The sequence below is a fragment of the Clarias gariepinus genome, chromosome 16, assembly GCF_024256425.1.
Source record: "Clarias gariepinus isolate MV-2021 ecotype Netherlands chromosome 16, CGAR_prim_01v2, whole genome shotgun sequence".
Taxonomy (NCBI): Eukaryota; Metazoa; Chordata; class Actinopteri; order Siluriformes; family Clariidae; genus Clarias; species Clarias gariepinus.
Genome location: NC_071115.1, coordinates 24,921,545 through 24,947,584, shown reverse-complemented (window position 1 = coordinate 24,947,584; position 26,040 = coordinate 24,921,545). Strand labels below are relative to the sequence as shown.

The 26,040-nt window shown below is 40.6% G+C and overlaps 1 protein-coding gene across 1 annotated transcript in view; it reads left to right on the top strand.

Annotated features, from left to right (window-relative positions):
- spata5 (spermatogenesis associated 5) overlaps positions 1-26,040 on the top strand; it is a 91,779-nt gene that overhangs the window by 3,165 nt on the left and 62,574 nt on the right. The window contains exons 3-13 of the mRNA XM_053514206.1: positions 91-248; positions 509-567; positions 839-1,444; positions 2,021-2,150; positions 2,307-2,363; positions 2,472-2,595; positions 4,714-4,969; positions 12,836-12,990; positions 17,408-17,617; positions 19,758-19,811; positions 19,910-19,989. Of these exons, the coding sequence (XP_053370181.1) occupies positions 91-248; positions 509-567; positions 839-1,444; positions 2,021-2,150; positions 2,307-2,363; positions 2,472-2,595; positions 4,714-4,969; positions 12,836-12,990; positions 17,408-17,617; positions 19,758-19,811; positions 19,910-19,989 (1,889 nt within the window). The remainder of the gene's footprint in view (positions 1-90; positions 249-508; positions 568-838; positions 1,445-2,020; positions 2,151-2,306; positions 2,364-2,471; positions 2,596-4,713; positions 4,970-12,835; positions 12,991-17,407; positions 17,618-19,757; positions 19,812-19,909; positions 19,990-26,040) is intronic.

Here is a 26,040-nt window from a genome sequence, read left to right as displayed (position 1 = left end):
TGTGTGTGAGTGTGTGTGTGTGTGAGAGAGAGAGAGTCTTTTTCACTCTGGTGTGTGTGTGTGTGTGTGTGTGTGTGTGGGAACATGTAGGTGTGTGTAGCGTGGCCTGCAGCCCAGTTTCCTTCGAGGAAAGTGGGTCTGATGCCTGACACTCAGTGCATTCTGGGAGTAAAAACCGGAGATGTGATCACAGTGGAGCCCGTCACAGGAGCCGTACTGCAGGCAGAAGAGCTTCAGCTGAGCCTGAGGTAGAAACACTTTGTTCCAGTCGTACACCTAACACTGTGCACAGTTTATCAGTCAAAGCTGTGATTACATTATAATGTAACGCTTCTGCAGTACACTTATTACCTTTCTAATGTTTAATACCTAGAAGACGAGTAGCCTGTAATATAACGGTAAATAACTTTTACATAGTGACAGTGATTACAATCTGACTTGTTTTTGATGAAGTAGCACCATCTTGTGGTCAGACTACTTTACTGCATGTGCTAAACTTTGTTTGTAGGAAGGAGGATGAGTCTCTGGGAGGCGAAGACTTTAACAGCTTCCTCCTGCAGTCGTTAGGTAAGATGGAAATTTTTGCAGTGAAGTGCTTGCCCTGAAATATAAAAACCTTCCTTTTAAAAATACAAACTAAACAATCTTTCCGCGGACAATAAATTTGGTAAACTATATAGCTAACTCTCTCTCTTTTTTCTGTCCGCCTCCTTTTATGTCTCTGTCTTTTTTTTTTTTTTTTTACTTTGTCTGTCTGTCTCTCTTGTCTATTTTTTATTCTTTTTATTGATCTCTTTCTCTCTCTGTCTCTCCGTTTCTCTTTTTCACACACACACAGATAGCAGGATTCTGCTTCCCGGAAGTTTTTTCTTTGTGTCCTATTTCGGCCGCAAGTGTGAGATCAGTGTGACCTCTCTAAAGGGTGTAGACGGAGTCACACTCTCTTCTTCTCCTTCTTCTTCTCCTCCACTTTCTGCGTCTGTATCTGAGCCCGATGCTGCACCTCTGGACCTCTCTCTGCAGCTGGATCAGCTCAGCCTCAACCCGTCCTGCAGCACGCCAAACCGATCTTCCACCTCCACTCTTCTCGCTCCCACCACTCCATGCCCACTGAATGCCACACCCTCCAGCCCCAGCACCCACATCCTGTCTGACAGCGCTCTCCCTTCTAATCCAGAAACGCCCAATCAGTCCACACTGTCTTCACGTTCCCATGAAGACAGAAAAAAACAGATGCCATCTGCTGGCCGAAGCGGGAACGACACCTTCTATTCTGTTTGTAGATCAACGAGGATCAGCTTCACTCATGCACACAGTCAGAGCGAGGATCAGGAGAGGTCAAAGGTCACGTACAGTATGATCGGAGGGTTGAGCGCGCAGCTGCAGGTGATCAGGGAGACGATCGAGCTGCCGCTAAAACACCCCGAGATCTTCAAGAATTACGGTGAGAACTGTATTAAATTTTGTAATAAAGAAAATAAAGACATTCTTTAAAATTCCATTTTGTATTTTTAATTCTTTTTAAAATATGCATTATTAAATTAAAATAAATTCTAACACATTTGATTTTTTAGCATATAACTTTAGTTTATTTGTTTTTATTTACTTTATGTGCATTTAATTTCTACTGAAGTTAAAATTAAATTTGATTAATGCGATCAATTTAAAATTGCATTTATTTAAAAAAATTCATTTCTTTTAATTTTTCATACTCATATTTTACAATTAGGCCAATTTACTTTTTCATTGGTACATTTTGGACTTTTAAACACTGTTAAATTATTTTCTATATATTGCATTTTAAAATTTTTAACTTGAATTTGTGGTACTTATATACTGAACTATGAATCCTCCCATATTTATATCAGATTTAATATAATTAAATTTAATACAAACCCTAATTCACCCTGATTAATTTTTTGTTAGTAAATAATTTCACTTTTTAATTAACACAAATTGTTTGTGAGGAAGTTTTGATATTATGGCGGCACTGTAGTAGGTCATGTGATGTCTCTTTCAGGAATCACGCCCCCTAGAGGCGTGTTACTGTATGGCCCGCCCGGCACAGGGAAGACGATGATTGGACGAGCGATAGCCAGTGAGGTTGGCGCGCACATGACGGTCATCAATGGGCCTGAAATATTGAGCAAGTACGTGTGAGAGTATGATTTAAACTGGAACCCAGTTAGGGTTCGGTTTTTGTGGTATTTATATTTGTAGTTGGGTTTAATTTCAAAATTGTGACATGGCAAGACGTTTTATTCCTTGTCAAAATTGTGGTTATGTTTTTTGGATTGTATTTTTAGGTTTTATGGGGAAACTGAGGCGCGGCTGCGTCAGATATTTGCTGAGGCTGCACAGAGGTAAAAACTCAACACGTGATCATATTATGTAAGGAGAGCAATTGTCATGCAGACTCCTTGATTTGTGTGTTTAATATTGTGTGTGTGTGTATGTGTTGTGTTCATCAGGCAGCCAGCCATCATCTTTATTGATGAGCTGGATGCACTGTGTCCGAAGAGAGATGGAGCGCAGAACGAAGTGGAGAAACGAGTGGTCGCTTCACTGCTCACGCTGATGGATGGCATTGGATCTGTGAGTCAACTCGTCAGATTATCAGTTGACCAACCGGCCACTAAACCAACCATTTAGTTAATCTGTCAGTCATCTAACCAACCAGTTTTTTTAGAAAGCCAGTAATCTAACGCATTAGGTCCGCCCTTTTAAGTACTTAGTTATTTTCAAAAATGTACTCCGTTATTCAGTCAATTTATGTCATCCGTGAGCCAGACAGCAATCATTCCGTTAGTGTGCGTTTGTGAAAGTCGTTCTACAAGCCCCGCCTCCGATTCCCGCTGTTATACCGCTATCTTACCTATGCAGTTGACTCGCAGTGAGGAGCGGTGAACTAGTCTTGGAGTTCTACTACTTGGAGAACTAGTCAATACCAGACAGTTATTTATCCTTTTAGTGAGTCAAACAACCAGACATTTAGCCAATGAGTCAACAAGTTAGTTAAACATCTAGTCAGGCAGCTAGTGAGCAGTGCTGGGGAATGTTCCTTTTTAAAGTAACTAATTACATTCCAAAATTACTGTCATTGAAAAGTAATCACATTACAGTGTTACTTTCTGATAAAAGTAACTAGTTCGAGTACTTTTCCATTGCAGAAAAGGAAAACTCCTTTGTGATTCCTCATGCATGTTGTTTTAGTCGAGACCTTTATAATAATTTTTCTAACATCATTACTCAGTGAAGTTTGGCCCATAACCTGTTAACTACTTATACCCTATCTCACCTACGCGGTTTTGCGCGGTGGTCGTAAGTACGGTTTATTATGTTTCACCGCTGTGATTAGGTTTCCATCTTTTCGCGCATCGGTTCTCGCGGAAGCTCGCGGACCTTGCAGAACGTCAGGTGATCACTCGTGGCGGCTCACGGTGCCTAACACCGCTCCTCACTGCGAGTCAACTGCATAGGTAAGATAGGGGTATAACAGCGGGAATCGGAGGCGGGGCTTGTAGAACGACTTTCACAAACGCACACTAACGGAATGATTGCTGTCTGGCTCACGGATGACATAAATTGACTGAATAACGGAGTACATTTTTGAAAATAACTAAGTACTTAAAAGGGCGGACCTAATGCGTTAGATTACTCGTTACACCAAAAAGTAATTCTGGTACCCTAGAAGTACTCTAACGCGTTACCCAACACTGCTGGTGAGTAAGCCAACCTGTCATTCAGTCTGTTATTAAACCATCCAGTCAGTTAACAAAATCAGTTTGTCACCCAGCCAGCCACCTAATCACCTGTTAGTTAGCCTCCCAATCAGTAAACCAACCAGTTAGCCACTTAGCCAGTTATTTATTTAACCAGTTACACACGGATAGTAAGCTGGCCATTCATTTAGTCAGCCATGAATAACCACAAGATAATAAAGACATAACCACAATATTAAAAAGCTATCCGGTATGTGAGAAAAATAAATACAGAAACCCCAATGTTAGCTTTTATCTTTAGTTTTAACTTGTGCCACAGGAAATCTTTCTCTTGCAGACGAATCAGTCAGTTTTACAGCCGTAATTTACTTTAAAGGTAATAAAATTAGCCAAGCATTTGATAGTGAACTAAAGATACCAGAGCTTTAAGAAGTTTTACAGTAAAGTCCGTTAGCTTGTATTAGCTTGACTTAAATAAGCTAGCTATTAGTAGAAAGAGTGAAAACATTGAGGTAAAAGGTTTATACAGTAAGGCATTACACAAATCTGATTAGCTTTAAAGCTAAGGGTTGTACTTTGTCCTAAAAAGTACCCCCCCGCTTAATTTATTTTTTAGGGTATATTCGTCTCACACAACTGCTTCATCTTTTAATCTTTTAAATTAAACAATCGTTTAGAATCTGCATTTTGTATTTAATATTTACCAAATCAAATATTTTGATGATCTTAATTGTTTAAGTATGACAGATATAAAAAAAAATTATTAACTTATATAATACTGTAGATATGAACTAACAAACTTAACAAGCTAAAGTTAGCCAGCTGTTGTATGGCATCTTCAAGGGTCCAAAGAGGACGTCAAGGGAGCAACGTTGGTGTTGAAATCAGTGTTTGGATGAAACCTCTCATTTGCAAACCCATATAAAAGAATGTGTTCGAACGTAAAACATGTTTACGCGTCATTTTAGTCTGTCTCTGTCTCTGTGTGCAGGAGAATCACAGTGGCTCTCTGCTGGTTCTGGGGGCCACTAACAGGCCTGACGCATTGGACCCGGCTCTGCGGCGCCCGGGTCGGTTTGATCAGGAGCTGGAGGTGGGTGTGCCGTCAGCGCAGGGCCGACTGGATATCCTACACAAGCAGCTGCGCTCCTTTCCAAATGACATCACTGCCGAGGAGCTGCAGGAACTAGCCGATGCGGCGCACGGATACGTAGGAGCTGACCTAGCCGCTATGTGCAAGGAGGCTGGTTAGTTTACACGTCACATTCGTTTGTGTGTGTTTGTCAGAGCTGGTTTACATGCATTCGAATACATTTTGGTTGTTTACGTGTGTGTGTGTGCTCATGTGTATATGAGTGTGTGTGGTGTTGTGGTAATCTCTGTGTGTGGGGGTTTCAAGGAAAGACAGAAAAGTCACGTCCCTCTTCTGTCTTTCCCCGGCTACATCCTTCCTTCCTCTCATCCACTCCTGTGGAGTGGCTACCGCGAACCACCAAATATCAAGACCACCCAAGAGAATCTGTCTCTCACACACACACACACACACACACACACACACACACACACACACTTTTGATGATCAGTTATTTGGGAACTGTACACCAAAGGCATTTTAAGTTATGCAACATCAACCATAAAAAAAACTACTTACATAAGAGTTCGAAAGGAGTATGCAAAAGTATTGGCACCCCATTCATTCTTTATTTTTGGTTGTTATTTAAAAAAAGAAAAACGTTTTGTTATTCAGACATCATGGTTCGAAAGAGGCATGGCATCTGTAATGGCCTATCTGTTTGTCTCATGTCCAGTGAAGGAGACGTGGTTTATCTTATGTTAAGTGAAGGAGACGTGGCCTCTGTGGATGTCAGGTCCAGTAAAGGAGGCGTGGCCTCTGTTTATGTCAGGTCCAGTATAGGAGGCGTGGCCTCTGTTTATGTCAGGTCCAGTAAAGGAGGCGTGGCCTCTGTTTATATCAGGTCCAGTAAAGGAGGCGTGGCCACTGTGGATGTCGGGTCCAGTGAAAGAGGCGTGGCCTCTGTTTATGTCAGGTCCAGTGAAGGAGGTGTGGCCTCTGTGGATGTCAGGTCCAGTGAAGAAGGCGTGGCCTCTGTTTATGTCAGGTCCAGTGAAGAAGGCGTGGCCTCTGTTTATGTCAGGTCCAGTAAAGGAGGCGTGACCACTGTGGATGTCAGGTCCAGTAAAGGAGGCGTGACCACTGTGGATGTCAGGTCCAGTAAAGGAGGCGTGACCACTGTGGATGTCAGGTCCAGTAAAGGAGGCGTGGCCTCTGTTTATGTCAGGTCCAGTAAAGGAGGCGTGACCACTGTGGATGTCAGGTCCAGTAAAGGAGGCGTGACCACTGTGGATGTCAGGTCCAGTAAAGGAGGCGTGGCCTCTGTTTATGTCAGGTCCAGTGAAGGAGGCGTGGCCTCTGTGGATGTCAGGCACCCTCATGTGGCCCTAGTCTTGGCTAAAAAGACTTTGCGTCTTTTTCTGTTAGAAAGAACCGTTGCAGTGAAGAAGGCGGGGCCTAACCTGATGCACCTCTCCCATTTTATTGTCACGTATTCATTTAAGTACAAATGCATGTTTTTTCCTTTATTTCCCCCCCTTATGCATGCACCATAATAAACACGTCTTAAAGTGATGTCAGCGTTATTCCCCTTTAGGTAGCACGTCCCATGGCATGGACTCACTTCCTGTCCAGATGGATAAAAGAGATACACGTCCTAAACACAAACAGAACTGTTTTCCAAATTAGTGCGCCTCTTGAGAGATGTGACAAGGCCAAGACATCCGTGTGTGTGTGTGTGTGTGTGTGTGTGCGTGCACACAAGTTTGGCTATATGTGACTTCTTTTACATCCTGTCATTACTGTCCAGTCAGCAGTCCTGAGCTCAGATCCTTCTCACGTTAATGCAGCTGTGTGTGTGTGCGTGCATGTGTGCATGCGAGACTGCGTGTGCGTGTGTGTGTGTGTGTGTTGGGTAAAATTACTTTGCACTCAGCATTCCGGGCAGCTCAAATGCCCCACATTCGTTGAAATTGAACCGATGATCAATACACACTGCCCTCTAAATGACCCTGTAAACACACACTCGTTCCACACTGTACACTCTCCACGAGCACACACACACACACACACAGCAGTTTGATGCTCATCTCTGGTATCTGCAGCACTTTATTATACAGATGTGTGTTTGCGAGAGAGAAATGTGGAAGTGAACTTCGGAGTCGGTCATAAATCGGGTTAGCGAGTGTTTACGTTACGCTTTCCTTATAAAGCGCTTTTTCCTTTTAAAGCGCCAAAGCTTTCTGCCGGTCTCGTGTTTATAAAATCCGGAAACGTTCCTCTCCTCCTCCTCCGGCTAATGGCAGGCTCCGGAAAAGAGGGATCTCTCCTTCTTCTTCTTCTTCTCTTCTCTCTCTCTTTTTTTTTTTAGGGTGGGTATTATTCTTTTGAGCGTGCAGCTTAGATCCAGCTGTTGAGGAGTGTAAATACAGGTGTGAGGGGAAAAGGTGCGCGCCATAATGAAAACGTTCCTGTCTCTTTCTCTCTCTCCCTTTTTTTTTTATCCCACACTTCGTCTTTTCTTGTCCTGCGCTTTTTTTCTTTTCTAACGTGGCGTAACTGCAGATTTGTCTTTGGCTTTTGGTTTTGAGGTGGCGAGAGTTTCTGCAAAGGTCAGAGATGCTGAATGTCAGATTTGACCTTTTTCAAGAGGTTGTCAATGCAACACACACTGTGTCCTATTATTTATAGAAATTCTTACATCACAATCACTCCCTCGTTTTTTTCTCATAGTTTCTAGGTCTTTCTTTCTGTTTTTCTATCTGTCTCTTCTACTTGCATGCTCTCTCTGTCTTCCTTTTTAATCCGTACATTCATGACTTCTTTTCCTTTTTCTCTTTCTTTCTTTTCCTGGCAGCGTTTTTTCTGTCTGTCTTTCTGTCTGTCGTTCTGTTTAATTCATACTCTCAAAATCTTTCTTTCTTACTTAATGCTTAGTCTTTCTTCCTCATGTTTGCATAATCTTTCTGTCTTTCTGTCTCTTTCTGTGTAATTCATATTCTCAGAAACCTTCTTTCTTTATTTTTGTTCAATTTATACTCTTATAATCTCTTTCTTTGTCTTCCTGGCTGTCTTTCAGTCTTGTTTTTCTATTTGTCTTTATGTCTCTTTCTTTCTGTTTAATTCATACCCTTAGAATCTCTCTACCTGTCTGTCTTTTTGTCCCCCCCCCCCCCCCCCCCCCCCTTCTTTCGGGCCTTTAGGTCTGTCTGTCTCTCTGTCTTTTTCCGTTTCTTTTTTTCTTGTATTTGCATACTCTTTTTGTCTTTTGCTGTCTTCCTGTCTTCCTTTTTAAGCTTTTTTTCTCTTTGGCTGTCTTTACGCATTTCCGTCTGTCTGTCTTTGTCTTTCTGTTTTAATTAATACTCTTAGTATCTGTCTATCTTTCTTTCTTTCTTTCTTTCTGTTTAACTCACACTCCTGAATATTTTTTGTCTGTCTTTTTCTGTCCTTCAGTCTTTCTTTCTTCTGTGTTTTTTGTATATTCTCTTATTCACTTACGTAACCTCAAATTTAGGACACTTAATAGCAATAATTATTTCCTCCCTAAGCCTGTTACCTGTGTGTGTGTGTGTGTGTGTGTGTGAGTGATGAACACACCAGGTGAGGACTTCTATATGAAGGCCCTTGTCCCCCCTCCAGCTCTATTTTTAAACCTGACTAATTGGATCCATGCCTCTAATGCCAACCATACATCTTTTTTTTCTTTTTTTTTTTCTCTCTCCCCCTCTTCTTCTCCCCTCCTCTCTCATTTCCTATCAGTATGAAAGAGTGCAGTGTTGGCCCTAATTTGGCCGAGTGGGATGTTTTGCAAATGTTCGTCTTTGCTTCTTGGAATTGAGGCCCGGTGTCCAGCGTCATTTAGGATGCAGCTGCACCTCAGCCATGCAGGAGAGAGAGAGAGAGAGAGAGAGAGATGAATAGAGGACAGGAATCCACATTTGGTTTACATTAGTGTGTGTATCTCTCTCTCTCTCTCTCTCCTCTCTCTGGCGCACACGCTACACGACTACAGCATCGGATGTTTTTCTTAACCAAATGAATAAAATGAGGAATGGCCCGAGGGAGTGGGGAAGTCTCTCTCTCTCTCTCTCTCTCTCTCTCTCTCTCTCTCTCTCTCTCTCTCTCTCTCTCTCTCTCTCTCTCACACACACACACACTTTTTCAGTACATTATCAGTGGTATAGCGGTCCAGTTAATGATATCATCAGCTGTTCTCGAAAGTCTGTTCTTCTCCAAAAGATAAGGTTCTTGTTTTCTCAGGGTTCTGAGTGTTGTGTGTAGACAGGCTCATGCATTCATACCCTTTTAAACCGTCAAATCCTAGGCACATTACACGCTGTTATTTTTCCTACACAGAGGTTTCATTTAAACTCTGCCTGTAATAAAGCACTATTAATCAGGGTGCTTTGTGAGTGTCCTTGTTTTCTGGGTTTGGGAGTTTTCTCAGTGTTTTATATTCGTGCTCCTAAAGCTCTGTTTTTGTTGAATGATGCCGTTAATATCCCACTAGGAAATCTAGGCAGTCAGGGGAACCTCAGCGGTTATAAGACATTGGACTCCTGATCAGAGGGTCCCAGGTTCAATCTGTTGGGCTCTTGAGCATGGGACTTAACCTTCAACCGCTTGGATGTATAATGCGATAAAATGTAGGTCGCTCTGGATAATTTACATCTGCCAAATGTCGTAAACGTGGGTAGTCTGAGGTTAGTCAAGTAATGATGTTAGGGCACTTTTACTTCAGGGGTCGTTTAGGGATCGTTTCCGAGATTATTTGAGCCAATGAATTTTGATCAGTAAGAAACTATGATTGTGAATCAAATGTGGAGGAATTATACCTGAGGACGGAAGTCAATCGCGGTTTAGATAGCGTTCTCTGATTTCATCCTCTTACCTCCACGGAAATATTGGAGAAAGTAGGAAGGCGCGAGAGAGCATTCTTTCTTTTAGAAATATCAATTACATTAGGGATAACGGTAACAAAAGTAACTTGCTTCTCCTTTTCTTCTGTTGTGGCTGACGGATCGAATAGGTGCATACTGCCACCTGCTGTATTGGAGGGCGTAAATACACAAGTGTGCCCGAGAACGGAGCACAAAGAGCAGTGTGAACACTGGCCAGTGAGGGGGAGTTGGAGGGGGGAGCAGTCGTTCTTGTGCATGGTACGAATCAGTCGGTCCTAAGGCGACCTTAGATGTGGGAATTAGGTTTGAGCTCTTTACGCATGAGTAATCTCTGGGTGTGGTGTCGCATTGGGGGCCAGGGGTAGCTCAGTGGTTAAGGCATTGGACTACGGTTCGAAAGATCCCAGGTTCAAACCCCACAACCACCAAGTTGACAGTGTTGGGCCCTTGAGCAAGGCCCTTAACCCTCAATGGTCAGATGTGTAATGAGATAAAAATGTAAGTCACTCTGGATAAGAGCGTCTGCCAAATGCCTAAATGTAAATGTAGCATTTGGATGCCTCAACACCGGGTCTTATGATACTGTATTTAGTGTTTTGTATTGACTTTTCTGGTGTTTAGTAGCCACTTGGTGGCTTAGGTTTCTTGGTTTTCAGAGCTGGTAATCATCTTTGGTTGATTTGATGGCCCCTACAGACTGGTGTTCCCTGTGGTTTAAACCTGAGCTTTTTGGTTTATAAAAAGTGTCTTGCTTCATTACGGTGGTAAGTTACCTCAGTGGTACAATACTAGGAGTCCAAGGGCAAAATTGGCTCTTCTTTCAGGATGGGACTTCCCTATGAAGTTGCATTTGAGGAAGCATGTGAAAGTTTTTACCCAGTCTGGTTGGTAGTTGTCGTTTGATAGGTGGGAATCGGCTGTGACAAAATTATAAGGAAAATATGGTGGAAATAAATTTGACTGAGGAGGTTGTTGTTTGGGCCGGTTTGTTTTGGAGTCGGTTTGTTTTGGTGGGGGTTTTTTTCCATCCAGAGGAAAAACGTGTTCTGTGGGATTTGGGTCTTTTGAAGTCGCGGGAAGGGTGGGTTAAGTAGTTTTGTTTGTTCATTATGCTTGCGATTTATGGTGGTTTGTGGGAGTTAAAATTTTTATGCTGGGAGTTGATCATGATTTTGGTCTGTTTTGGAGGCTTTGCCTCATTTAAGACTGGGGTTCTGGGTTTTTGATGTCTGGGGTTTTCTCAGTGTTTTAAATGTGTTTGAAGTTATAAAAGGGGTCTGGGTTCCATGCTTTATTTGCATGTATTAGGGGGTTACTATCTCTGGGTGTTTATAAATGCTTTATGGTTTTTGACCTGTTACCCCTGGAGTTCGGTTTTTGTGGACTTCCTTTTTTATTAGTGTTCGACTTTTTTTATGGGTTTTAAACAGGAATGGGAGTCACCAGGGGGCCACCGGTTACACTATTATCACGATACCCAGGTGCGATTCCCTAAACATCACGCTTTTATAAAAATTCTAATATATATATATATATATATATATATATATATATATATATATATATATAATCAGGTTGTGATCCAATTCTAAATAAACTTTAGAAATAATTTGTTCCTACCACACAGAATGCTGTGCTGCCTGCCAAAGTGTGAATAGTTTAGAGAGCACCACCTGTAGGATTATAGAGGAACTGCAACATCTTAGCACATCAAAAGCAAACATACAGGAAAAAAAATGTAGATTTTAAATTCAATGTGGCAATACATAAGTAAATTAGTTCACTAAACCTAAATCTGATTTGTGTTCTTTTCCGATATGGGCTTAGCCGTGGTTTAAGGCTGTTATTCGGGAGTCTTGGTGCAGTGTTTAATCACGGTGTTTTGGTTATGGTTATAAAGTGCTTGTGTGTGTGTTTGTGTGTAAGGGAAGTGTTTCCTAAACAACTTGTGCCTGACTTGTTGTTGCTCTCATTTCAGTTCAAGCTTGTCACACACACACACACACACACACACACACACACACACACACACACACACACACACTAACTCGGGTCCTGTCGGGTCACTGTGTTTGTGCAAAGAGAGAAAGAAAATGTGAATTAGTGAACAGAGAGACAGACGGAGGGGGAAAAAAGAGCACGTAGGAGAGAGAGGCTAAGTGTCCCTCAGGGTTCCTCTCCAGAACAAACTGACCTTCTTGGCTCGGACCGCGAGTGTCTGTGCTTCAGGAATCTGTGTTTTATGTAAACAGGATGTAATACTGTCTAATCATAAATCCTCCTGCAATTCCAGCCAGCAGTGCGAAAGGAAGCCTTGCGGCTGTTTGTGTGTGTGTGTGTGTGTGTGTGAGAGGTGGAAAAAAAAAAAACTCCTCGTTAGAAGACAAGTGTTGTCCTTATAGGGCCGTACATGCAGGTTAACAGCAATAAAGCTTTATTATCGTCTCTAGCGTAACGTCTTCCTGTAACGTTTGACTTTATGTCCTGGACTTTTTCCATCTTTGCGTCCTATAGCAGTGTAGGTTTCGCGGTACTGCGAATTACTGCAGCTTTTAAAGTGGTGATTTCTGTCCTCATCTTTCTTTTCCTTTCCTCTCTTCCTTGTCGGGTTTCCCGCCAATTTATTTTAAATCTGTGCAAAAGGAAATAGCGCATCTGAGGCTTGAAAGAGTATGGAAACAGTGTTTGGTTTCATTGATGAGTGTGTTAACGTGTGTGTGTGTGTGTGTGTGTGTGTGTGCGCGTTTGTTTTTGCACTTGTCTCAGTTTTTCTTTACTTCTTTCTTGCCCGTCTCTTAAACATGCACTCTTTTCACCTCGGGCTCGATGAAAGGAGCATATGTGTGTGAGCAGGAGGAAAGGTGTTGATGGATTAGCCTGAATAGAGCGGATTATAGCAAGTGTTTGGGGAATGTGCATGCGAAAAAGAGATGCGTTTGTGTACGGCTGGCCTGCGGTGAAAGGAGACATGGATGGATGGATGGATTTATTTGTTTAGTCACACATATGGCATTTCAATAGTACAGCAAAGGGAAATATGGCTAATTTCATTTTCAAATTGTGTGTGTGCGTGTGCATGCGCGCGCGTGTGTGTGTGTGCGTGCATGTATGTTATGTTTTTTTTTTTTCCTTTACAGGGCTCCATGCATTGAGAAGAGTGCTCTCCTCCACTCCAGGCATTTCTGACAACGACCTGATGGACAGAGTGAAGGTCACGACCTCTGACTTCCGCCTGGCCATGACTCAAGTCAAACCCAGCGCCATGAGAGAGGTGGCCATCGATGTGCCGAAGGTGAGAGGGAGGGATGAACGGACGAATGAATGAACTGATTGAGTGGATAAATATCTGAATGAATGAAGGAATAAGTAAATCAGTGAAATAACCATAAAGAAATGTATGTTAATGGGTGAAAAGCACTAATGAACACGAGTGTATAAGTGAGACAGAATGGTCGGCATAGTGAATAGTGTGATATAAAGATTGTGAGAACATACAAATGAACGTAATGAGTGCAAAAACAAAAAAATTATGAATAAATTGGGTAAACCAATGAATAGATAAGTAAATACACAAACAATCAGTGAAAATAGACTGAATGAATGAATGAGTGAATGTGGTAAGGCAAGAGGGGGAACAACAGGACGAGTGAACGATACAGAATAAATGAATGTATAAGCAGATTGTAAAAGAATGACTGAGTCCATTCTTGACTATATAATATAAGAGAGAAGTGAATGAGTGAATGTACAAATGAACGAGTGGACCAAAGCATTGACCGGAGATTGAAAAAGTGAATGAATAAATGAACTTAAAAAAGTGAATATGTTAAAGTACAAAGAACCAAGCAACTTTTTAAAGAATGAAGTTTAAACAGTGAAATATGTGAATGAGTGAAGATATAAATGAACGAGTGAAATTAGTAAATATGTGAATGATGAAGTGACGGAGTGACTTTATATTTATTTAAAAAAGGTCATTTACAAATGACTAGATTACGAGTGCGCATATGGTATGAGCCCAGGAATGGGTGAGTAAGGAGTGTGAATTAGTGAGCGGGTGAACGTATGACAAAACATGTTTTTCCCCTAATTTTTTTTTTTTTTTTTTTACATTTAAGTACATTTGTGAAGGACAAGCCATGAACGAATCTATTAAAGTGTGCAAAAGTAAATGGATGAAAGCACAAAGAAGCAAGCACATTTTTTTATGCATATGTTGACTCACTCATTCATAAGTAAAATAAAATGGGGTGCAGTAAATGAGTAATTATGGGAATAAAGAACTGAAGGAGTGAATGTGAGCACAGAATGAAGAAGTCAAATTACAAATGGTCAAGCACACATACAGGACAGTACGAACCCAGGACTGAGTGAATGAGTGGACGTATGAATGCACAATGTGAATGAGTGAATTAGTGCAGTGGGTGAATGTACTAAAAAACAAGGGTTTCTTAACATTTTGAGTAAATAAATGAATTGACCCTTAACGGAGTATCCATAAATTATTTAAGTAATACAAGGAAACAAGTGAAGGTTTGATTCACTGAGTGAGTGAGTAAATGATTAAATGAATGAAAGGGATGAACATATGAACATGAGTTAACATGTCTAAGGAAGTGAAAGTGGGCGTGGGTTTTTTTGTGTGTGAAGGGATTAATAAAAAAAAAAAAATTACAAACATTCAGTATGGGCACCATGCGAGTGAATGAATGAATGCATAATTAAAATTATATTCTATAAACAGTGAAAAGAATCAAATGAACAAGTAAAATTAATGAGTGAATGAGTAAACATGTATAAGGATTGAGTGTAGAGTATGAACAAGAATTTAAGTTAGAGATTAATAAGCAGGCATTGAGTGTGAATGAAGGTAAAATGAATGAGTGAACGTATGAATGTGCAGGTGATGATTGTGAATGAGTGAACACAGCATGAGTGGACATTTGAATGCTAAACATGAATAAAAGAATGAAAGGATCGGGTGAACTTGTGAATGAGTGAAAGAACGTCTGACAGAATAAGTAAGGGAACAAAATCAACGTGCACATGAATGGATGAACAAGGAAACGTGAAAGGAGGTGTGTAAATGAATGAGGGAACACGTACAATGCAATGTTAGGTGCGTGTTGAACAAGTGAACGATTTAATCAGTGAATGAGTGAATTGATAAAGGTACAAGCAAGGACACGATGTTGAGAGAGGAAAAGAAAAATGAATGAGATGAACCAATTAATGATTTAGTAAATGAGTAAACACATGAATGAAGGAAAGGATGAACAGATCATTGAGCTGACAAGCCAAATGAATAATCAGGGGAAAATCTGAATGAATGAATGAATGAATGAATGTACAGTTGAAGAAAACACATGCACACACACACAAACACACACCAGGCCCTTGTTTGCTAAATAGAGACTGAAAGAAGCAATGTTTTTCAGGGGCGATTTTATGTGTACAACACACAAGCATCCTGCCCTGTGTGTGTGTGTGTGTGGGTGTGTGTGTAACCATACAGGAAGAGGCTCTCGCATCATCCTGCCACTAATTGGAATCAGGTTGTCGTGGCGATGTGTCGCCCGGAGTGGTGCAGCTTTGCTTCCTGCTTTGGACTGAGATCAGCATAACTCATGCAAACAAACAGAAGAGAGGGAGAGAGGGTGAGGGAGAGGAGGGGATGACAGGCATTAGATGGAAGGATAACAAAATAGGAGTGTGTGAGAGAGAGAGAGGCAGGAAAATTAGCAGAGAGGAGAAAGCATAAAATAAGGAAAGATCGAGAAAGATGAAATGAACGGTGATCAAGGATGAGGAAGGAGCTTTAAAAGAATGTAAATAGAAGGAAGAAGTGCATAAATGCATGAATAAACAGGGGAGAGAGAGAGAATGGTGAGGATAGGAAGTGAAATAAGGGAATGAAAGGGACTGCAAAGGAGAGAGAGAGAGAGAGAGGAAGGAAGGAAGGATGGAGAGAGCAAGGTTGATGGGTTCCAGCAGTGCTGATCAGATCCAGATGAGCTTCGACATTCATTTCTCATCTTTATATAAGAAACTTCCTCTGTATGTGTGTGTGTGTGTGTGTGTGTGAGAGAGAGAGAGAGAGAGACCAAGCATGTGTGCTAGCATAAGTGTATATGTAACGGTCTTTCAGTTTGGTCCTGAAGGATCCCCAGCAATTCTGCTTGTGTGTGTGTGTGTGTGTGTGTGTGTGTGTGTAATTTAAATGATGTTTCCTGAATGTAGTCTATAAGCCAAGACATGTTTATGCTTCTTTACTTTTTAAAAAATGGAAATTTCTATCCTCAGGACAATGTGATTTAAATACCTGTCCGACTTGATTTACGTACCTGTGAGGTGGCCTAGGAATCCCATCAGACGTCTCCGCAGCTGAACTCGGAAAGACGTTAAAAAAAGGAAAAAAAAATGGGGTCGGCACCAGTAATGGAGCGATGGACAATTCAAATTTAAGAAATCACAAATACGGGCCTGTCTGTCATATTAGTAGGAACACCTGTACAGCCGTAATCAGCCAGTTATGTGTCACAAGCAGGATGTGTACAGCATGAGGATGCATATAAAAAAAAAAAATGACATAAAATTGTTGCTTTTGGCTTTTCGTCGTGAGCAGAACACATTCCTTGTGAAATCTCGGGGTGGATGTCCTGCTACTAGGACATAGAGCTGCGGAGAAAAATCGATTTACTCGTGAATCCCAATACTTTTGAGCGATTGATGTACTGTATTGCTTCTTGCTTATCAATTGAAATTATTTTCATACTTATAATACAAAACCGGTGGAATGGCCAAGAAATGAGAATTGGCTGGTTTTCCGTTTGACTGATAATTGGCCTTAGATATAACAATTCTGTACCGAGAACAGAAGCTTCCCACCTGGCGGAACAGACAAGCAATTACATATCGTTACATTGTCAAAAACTGTGCGCGTTAAAAGCCTTTGATCTGTTTTTTTCTTTAAACTCTATCAGCGAATTAGTTGTAAACCCACTCATTGCACACAGTTTTGAAATGTTGAACAGCCCGCGTGCTCACTGTCGAGCAGAGACATTTGAGAAGGTGAATCGTAGCTGTTTCTTTATAATCCTACAAGTGGCGCACTCTGAACTATTTACACGTTTTTATGGTCTGAGTGAATTATTTGCCAAATTATTTACCAACTACACTTATTTAAAGGTTTAAAAAATTTTCCAAAATTGAGAACATTTTTATATTGATCAGGATATTTATAAAACCATGAATTGCAATTTTTTTGATCAAATCGTGATATCATATCAGGAAGTGACAAGTGGTTTTCATCTTTACTAAGACAGTCCAACAGTCCTTAACAGCGATGGAGAACATGAGCTCAGTGTACTTTCCTAGCAGGGTTGGCACTTCTACAGTACGTTAAGTGCCTTGTTACCTGTTGACATTGAAGTTTGGCTCAGCAGACTCTGTCTACAAGTCCCTCAATGTTCAAAACTGCTATTTGTTATTTTGAGGAAATAGGCATGGTTCCCTTCTCCCCCACCTTCAAAAATTATGATGTGTTAATACATTTAAAATGGACAAAGAATAGGAAGGAGTTTTACATGTGACTTTTAAACATAGAACTTAAAAAGGGAACGTTTACTGCTTACCTGGCAGTGAAATTTGAGTGGAAAAATAGAGTGATTTTCTGCTTTCATAGCAAAGCTGTGTGTGTGTGTGTGTAGGTGTGTTGGAGTGATGTAGGGGGAATGGACGACGTGAAGCTAAAGCTGAAGCAGGCCGTCGAGTGGCCGCTGAAGCATGCTGAGGCGTTTTCTCGGCTCGGCGTGACGCCCCCTAAAGGTGTGCTGCTGTACGGACCGCCAGGCTGCTCCAAGACCATGATCGCCAAAGCGCTCGCGAACGAGAGCAAACTCAACTTCATCGCCATCAAGGTAAAGACCTTCCCGAAGGTCACGCCTGCTTTCGAGTCACTGTGGAATGTTTGAGAAGGCCCCACCTCCTTTACTCAGTTTGACAGACAGTTCATGACAGACACGACATCATCCTGACTGTGAGTGACCGGGACACATGCCACAACTTTACTAAGACTGACGGTGACAGAGGCCACGTCTCTTTTTCTAAGACAGAAAGCTTAAGGGCCACGCCTCCTTCACTGGGTCTGAGAGACAGTTCAGAGGCCACGCCTCCTTCACTGGGTCTGAGAGACAGTTTAGAGGCCACGCCTCCTTCCCTGGGACTGAGAGACAGTTTAGAGGCCACGCCTCCTTCACTGGGTCTGAGAGACCGTTCAGAGGCCACGCCTCCTTCACTGGGTCTGAGAGACCGTTCAGAGGCCACGCCTCCTTCACTGGGTCTGAGAGACCGTTCAGAGGCCACGCCTCCTTTACTGGGTCTGAGAGACAGTTTAGAGGCCACGCCTCCTTCACTGGGTCTGAGAGACCTTTCAGAAGCCACGCCTCCTTCACTGGGTCTGAGAGACCTTTCAGAGGCCACGCCTTCTTCACTGGGTCTGAGAGACAGTTCGGAGGCCACGCCTCCTTCACTGGGTCTGAGAGACAGTTCAGAGGCCACGACTCCTTTCTTAGGACAGGTGGACAGTTTAGATTCCACACTACCTTTCCTGGGACTGACGGACACTTTAGATTCCGCACCCCCTTTCACTGGGACTGACGGAATTTCCAGAGGCCACGCCTCCTTCACTGGGGCTAACAGGCCGTTCACTAAAGCTATGCCTGATTTCACGATAGCCGCAAAGGCCACGCCCCCCCCACGGATGTCCTTTAAACATATACAGGTTTGTCCCACATTGATGTTTTAAACACCACAGAGCGGGACATTTCTGAGAATTTGAGACCCTGAGGAGTGAGCGTGGTGAGATTTTAAGACGCAGCGAGAGAGAGATGGACAGATTGTCTTTCTCTGTCTTTCATCCTTTGGGTCTCTCCTTCCTTCCTGATACAATCGACAGCGGTTCAGTCGCCCTCCTCTGACCCTCATGACCTTGTGTTTGTCCTTCTCATTCATCACACTCACTCACACACGCACATGCACAGCCGATACTTCCGATGGCCTCCCACAGCGCTGTCAGGGCCTGAGTGAAGAAGATTGATCAGCAATCTGTGTGTGTGTGTGAGCGAGAGAGGGAGAGGGAGAGAGAGAGGGAGAGAGTCAGCCTGGTTCACTGTGTATGATGAAAGAGCTCCAAGGTGAACGGTAGCAAACAGGAAATGAGCCGGTGTGTGTATTTAGCCTGGCGTCTCCCATGTCGTGTATACAGTGGTGGTGTGGTGATGAAAACCCTTGGAAAATGTTAGACTCTTCGAAACGGTACAGAAATATCTTGTCGCAGAAAACATCACCGTATCATCAGTTATAAGTGGTCTGAGGTAGGAAAACGTCCAGGTGTCACCCGGGTATAAAAGTAACCTAGTGAGGGTGTTCAGGTCCATCCTGGCGTCTGTGCCTGGTTGACACTTTTGAGTGAAGTCATCCAGTCAGTCGTCACAAGACGATTTCACAGAAACAGGATATTTTCACATTCCCTTTTGACCGCTTCCAGTCAGGGTGTGTAGTAAATAAACACTAAACCAGGTAAGTGCTTAATGGCGAGGGCTTAAGTGCTTAAAGCTGAGGGGACGCTGGAGACCGAAAGTCAGCAGTCTAAGTGTGTGTGTGTGTCAGTATGTCTCCTGTCTGTCTCTCTGTCTGTCTAAGTAAAGTGTCTTGTCTGTGTGTGCTCCAAGATGTGAGACAGAGTAGACTGCTTGACATGGGAGTTGAGACTGTGTGTGTGTGTGTGTGTGTGTGTGTGTGCGTGCATATGTTTGTGTGTGTGGAGACTGTGTGTCTCTATCTGAAGTATGTGAGGTGAAGTGTGTTGAAAAGCAGGACAGCAGGACAGGAAATGAGTAGGGGGAAAAAGACAGCAGACAAGGACATTAAAAGGCAGACATGATGTCTCTATCACAATCTGTCATTCTTTTTCTACCTTTTTCGCACAAAAACATGCACTCACACACACACTCTCACATATTGTTCATAGTATTTTTTTCCCTTATGTTTGTGTTTCAGGGTCCCGAGTTACTAAGCAAATATGTCGGCGAGTCGGAGAGAGCTGTCAGGGAGGTCAGTGTATTTGTGTGTGTGTGTGTGTTTGTGTGTGTGTTTGTGAGCGAGTGTTTTGTTTAACGCTGTTTAATCCGGTTTATGTTTTTGATGTCTAGGTTTTCCGGAAAGCGCGGGCCGTGTCTCCGTCCATCGTCTTCTTTGACGAGATCGACGCCCTGGCTGTGGAACGGAGCAGGTGCTGTACGCGTTCACACTCTATAGGCGTAAATGTACACCGGATTTTAAACTGGTTTCCGAAATAACTTTTGACACATCGCAAAACTGGTTTTATAAATAATGGTCAATCAATTGTAAATTCTTATACTGTACCTTGCAAAACAAACTAGGTCCACATAAATCCAGGGTAATTAAAGTGTTTAAAAATGGTTGAAGATATTAAGTTTCAAGTTTCAAGTTTTTATTGTCATGTTTCCCCCTGTACACTGAAATTCTTACTTTGCTGCACATAATGAATGCCGCTAAAAAACTAGAAAATAAGCATAAAAATAGGATAAAAATAGTAATAAGTTAATATGGATATACAAAAAAATAGGTACACATACTGTACATACTGTACATACTGTAGAATTAAGCCAGAGTATGAAAATTATGCAAAAGTATGAAATGATTGTCTATTTTTACGGTGTTAATATTTTGATAAAGTGTGCAAATTACGCAAGTTAGCAAAGTTGTAGAAACTTTCTCCGATATCAATTATACATAACGAATCACTTGCCCACAATTTTCTCCATATCAAATTCCTGTAGAAAAAACAAGGTAAAATGTTCCGCACACTCATCTCCTATAACAAAATATAGACTGTTTTAGCAAAAACAAACGAGATTCAAACGGGAACCTTTTTTGCTAACAAACCAATTCATGATACAAATTAATTCTAAGTATGAGTCGAAAACAATCTGCACTCTGCCTGTAGAATGAAAAATTTTAGAAAAGAAAATTGCATAATTTCTCAACATAATTTTCATGCTTTTCAAAGCACTTTGTCTATCCGTCTTCAAGCTTTCGTATTCCCGCATTAAAAACTGGTTTAGGCTGAGCTGTGAGCCACCAATGCACCGCTGTCCTCATTTTTTCATTAAAAGTGAGTCTTCATCCTCGTAGGACAGCTTTCAGGGGACCAAACAGGTAAAAGTCTGATGGTGCAAGATCGGGACAGTAGGTGACCGTGTAATGCTTTAACCTCTAAGATAAAGTTTTTCGTGTTGACAGTGTGGGCAGAAATGTGCGGATGTGCATCGTCATGCAAGATCTCAACGCCCTTGGATAGCAGTTCTGAGTTTAATCAAAAGTTTAGACTTCAGCTTTTCAATAAGCCTCTCAGTGTAATGAACACTGGTGATTGTTGAACCTTTTTCCCTGATAATGTTCCAATTCCTTGAGAATCCCAGAAAACTGTATTTTCCAACTGGTGGTTGACCCTTCTTCTTCGTCGCCGATAGAGGATGTTTCCGTTGCATACTCTGACGTTTTCTCTAATGTTCGTAGTCATGAAACCATGTCTCATGATTGTCTTCAAGAAACGTTTACCTTCATTGGAAGTTTGTTTGCAGAAATCCAAATGCTTCAGTTTATGCTTTTCCGTGAGTTGATTCAGCACCGGGTACACCATCAGACCACAAAGAATTAATCATTGCCCTCTGCTTTCCTTTCATGCAAATCACAAGTGCGGTGTCCATTTTCGCTCACATCACAGTTTCAAATGCCTGCAAAAAAAGCAGTGACTTTGGAGACCGTAGCCTTGAACGGAAAGTGTTGGAAAGATAAGACAAGACAACAGAAGCTTTAATATGATTAATAGTGAGGATAATTATTATTAATTGTATTCATCATGTATAAACATTTTAATATAACAACATAATCTGATTTTAGTTTTTTTTTTTAAACGTACAAAAGACTTATATAATATAAACCAGTTTCAGGGATAACCTCCATGCGACAGTGTTTGCTGGAAAAGAAATCTAGTTATGTTAATAAAGAAAAAAAAATCTATTCCAACAGTCAGTTTTCGATGCAAAGGAAAATAAACCCACATATAAACTGCTTATATCCAGAGTTACATCTACATTGATCCTGTCCCCGTTGACCCCAACACCCTGCGTTTTCTAGCCCTGTTTGCTTGCCGCTTCCCTTATATGGTCACAACTCCTTCGGTTCCCTGTCTGATTGTTTCCACCTGTTGTTTGTTCCTCATGTTTAGTTTGTGTATACATGCCCTTGGTGTTTTTTCTTGTGGGGTTGCGATGTCTTGTGTGTTCATATGAATTTTAAAGATGTGGTTTATTTCTGGTCTCTTGTGTTTATCTTCCTCTGGTGTTGACCCTGGTCTGTGTGTCTGGCTTGTGATTACAGGTTGTCCTTCTGTGTTTTTACAAAGCGCTGCTTTGACCCCTGCTTGGTGTACCGACAATGATTACTACAATCAGCCAGATAAACCCTTTTAATATACACTTAAAGCCTAAAAAAATATCAAAACTATAACTAAACTTGCATACAATAGACCAGTTTTAAATATATGAGGGGCGTTTAAGTCAACCCGGGACTTTTGTGATAAAACAAGTTGACCTTTGCACATGATTTCAAGCACAGGACGGTGATAAGACTCATAGCCGCAATGAAATATTTGAATGGTGCAAATGTTGAAAAAAAGGCTGTTTGGTCTGTAAATGACGAACCCGGCGTGAGGTGGCTCGGAGCCCAATGCAGTCGTTCACGTGAACGTTCAGCAAGTGGAACGTCTGATCTTTGAGAATCAACTTGTATCTTGTTGCAGGCTTGCAGAAGAGACGCATCTGTCTCCTGACCTCGCTCCAAGCCATTTCCACATATTTGCGCCAATAAAGGAGTTCCTGGGAGGCCAGGGGTTCAGATGTGAAGTAGTGATGGGTCATTCATGAACGATTCGTTCTTTTTGAACGAATCGTTAACATACCTCAGATAAACAAGTCTCGGAGAGTGATTCGTTCATTTTCTACTGGGCGCGCATGCACAAAGCTTCGCAAAACCTCCTTATGTTATATACAGGAAACAGAATTAAACGATTCTCAGCAATGAGTCTTCAAGTCTCGAGTCATTCGTTCCTTTGTCACGTGACTCCCATAGACGCTATGCAGTGCAATAGATTGAAAAGAACGAACGTCTCAGATTGGAAGACATGATGGTGAGCTACTCATTCTGTTTATTATAATGTGTCCTTAGTTGTATTGTAATATTTTCATAATGTGAACTATGGCCAAAATTTGTGTATGTAGACGTATTGGGGGGGGGTATTTTTATCAATAATAATAATAATTTTAATTTATTTCTGATCAAAAGAATGAAGTAAACGAAATGACTCAAAAAAAGATTTGTTCATTTTGATGAACAAGATTCAAAGAACCGAGTCACTAAAATGATTCGAACTTCCCATCACTAATGTGAAGTGGTCATAAGTTTTCTGTTTTATCCAGAACTGGAATTGTTTAAGCTTTAAACTTTACATAATAAATTAGTTTTACGTAAAAAATCATATAGAAAATTCATAAATTCATTATAAATTTATAACTCATTGTATGTAAACTTTTTAGAAACCAGTTTCAAATAATTACTTTCAATATTTTAGCCAAATTAACACAGATATGCACAGGTATACCATATATAGGGAAAAAATAGTTTCAGATTTAACCTTCAGATCTAAATGAATTATTTTGCACAGTTAACCAGTTCTATTTTAAAATGTTTTTTTCCCAATAAACTTGTTTCAAACACTCATTACACACAGTTTCAGGTTTCAGGTATAAAATTGTTATGCACTGTAAATTAGTTTCCGTTCATGATGTACATTTGTATACAATAAATCAGTTTCAGATATAAACCCGTTATATTTTTACGGTAAACTAGTTTATGGTAAACTGTTTAATAGGCATTACACAATAATCCATTTCTTGTACATGAAAGACCAAAGACCAATCTAAACGCTTCACGTTAGACGCGATGAAACCATTTCACAAGTCTTGAATCTAAACTTGTAATAAACAATAAACTACTTTCTGATTCAATGTCATGTTTAAAATTATCATAAACCATTTTTAAACATAAACTTGTTTTATATATATGTAATATATAAGAAATATATATATATAAGAACCACTTTGAGGTAAACAAAAAAAAATTATACACAGTGAACCAGTTAAAAAAGCAGTTTTACATCTAAACTTGCATCAAATTTACATCTAAATTAAACACTGTGACCCAGTTTCAGATATAAACTTGTTATACTCAATAAACCTTTTATTTAAAAACTTTTTATAAAAAAAACCCGTTTCAGATATAAACTTTTTATGCAAAATAAACCAGTTTTTTATTTAAACTTGTTATATACAGTGAACCAGTTTTAGGTCTAAACTTCTTATACACAAATAAATTAGTTTCAGATATAGATTTGTTAAAACTGTTATAATACATCAGTTTTAGATCTAAACTTTCTATAAACAAATAAATCCGTTTTAGATCTAAACTTCTTATGCATAAATCCATTTCAGATATAAACGTTTTATGCACAATAAACCTGTTTTAGATCTAAACTTCTTGTACACAAATAAATCAGATTCAAATATAATCTTGGTATGAAACCAGTTTCTGATCCAAACTTGTTTACAATAAACCAGTTTCAGATCTATACTCTTTATAAACAACAAACCAGCCTTAAAACATCTTGCTGTAGTTATACATACCAAATAACCCCCTTTAATAAAATCACAAATAAAATTATATAACTCACAAGAAAGCAATGGAATAAAATGTAAACCACCTGTTTACAATAAACCACTCGAATTCAGATTTTTTTTTAATTTACTGTATTGTGGATTCAGATTAAAACAATAATATTAATTGAAGGCTTGATTTAAAACATACAACATTCTTACAATATAAAGATTTATATATATTTTTTACACACCCACACACACACACACACACACATACACATACACATACACACACATTCACACAGGTCAGGAAGTATGCCCCATTCCACTCTCTTCCATCTGTCTCCACGGAAACAAAGACATGCTTGTGTGTCTACGTGTCTCTAGTGCACAGATGTTCCTGTGTGTGTGTGTGTGTGTGTGTGTGTGTATGCGCATAAGACAGAGAAAGTAGTTTTTAATTTTTAGTGCACACTGAGGATTCTCTCGTCCGTTTTTATGCCACAGTATCCATCTTGTCCAACATCATTTAATTATTTAGACATTTTGATCCTGATACAGTGTTACTTTTAAAGTCTGCTTCATTCTGGTGCAGAATTATATCTTTATTTGCATCATCACTTTACAATCCTGTTGTGATTGACAAAACCAGGACATCCTACTGGAAGATGCATTATAGTGCTCACTATTGTTACATAGTCTGGTACGGAACAGATAATAATCCAAGGCGCTTGATTTCAAATGTACTTAATTCTGGTGTACTTGTATTTATAAATTTTTTTCTTCCCAGTATGTCAGGGTTCTTGTTTTCAAGTGTACTTCATTCAGTTTGGACCCTAGGTATCTGTATTAGGGCGTATACTGTATGCATAATATATACTGTATATGAGAGAGAGTGTGTGTGTGTGTGCGTGTGTGTGTGCTTTTGGTTCCTGTCAGCACTCTGGTCTTGTAGCCACTTTATTAATTAAAGCAAAGACTGGGCCAGGACTAATAAACACACACTTTATAGCCTTACTTGACTCGACTTGACTTGGTTTGCTGAGTCAGCCTTCATTTTGTGAATTGAATCAGATTAAGGGATTGATGCATTTGTCTATATTTGGGGCTTACACACACACACACACACACACACACACACACCCACCGTTCTTAATGCTTTGTACATTTCTGATAAAAGGATTTCACATCCTTGTCTTCAGGGATTTATGCATGCCTACGTGTTGCTCTTATAGACACTTGCTGAAATGTGTCTTAATTCTCTTATACAAACTTTTGAGTTATGAGAGTAAAAACTCCCTGTACTTTATTTCTCTATATAATCTCCTGCTACACTAATGCACTTATCCCAGCGCTTCACTAGTGCTTGAATACGATCAAGGTAAAAAGTTTTCTCAGTACGCCACAGCCATGATGGGACTGCCTGCTTCACATAAGAACCACTGGCCTCCCGGGAACTCCTTTAATGTAGAAATGACTTTGAGCGAGTTTAGGACTGTATGGTGGATGGGACAGAAACTACCAGCTGAGTTCCTGTAATGTGC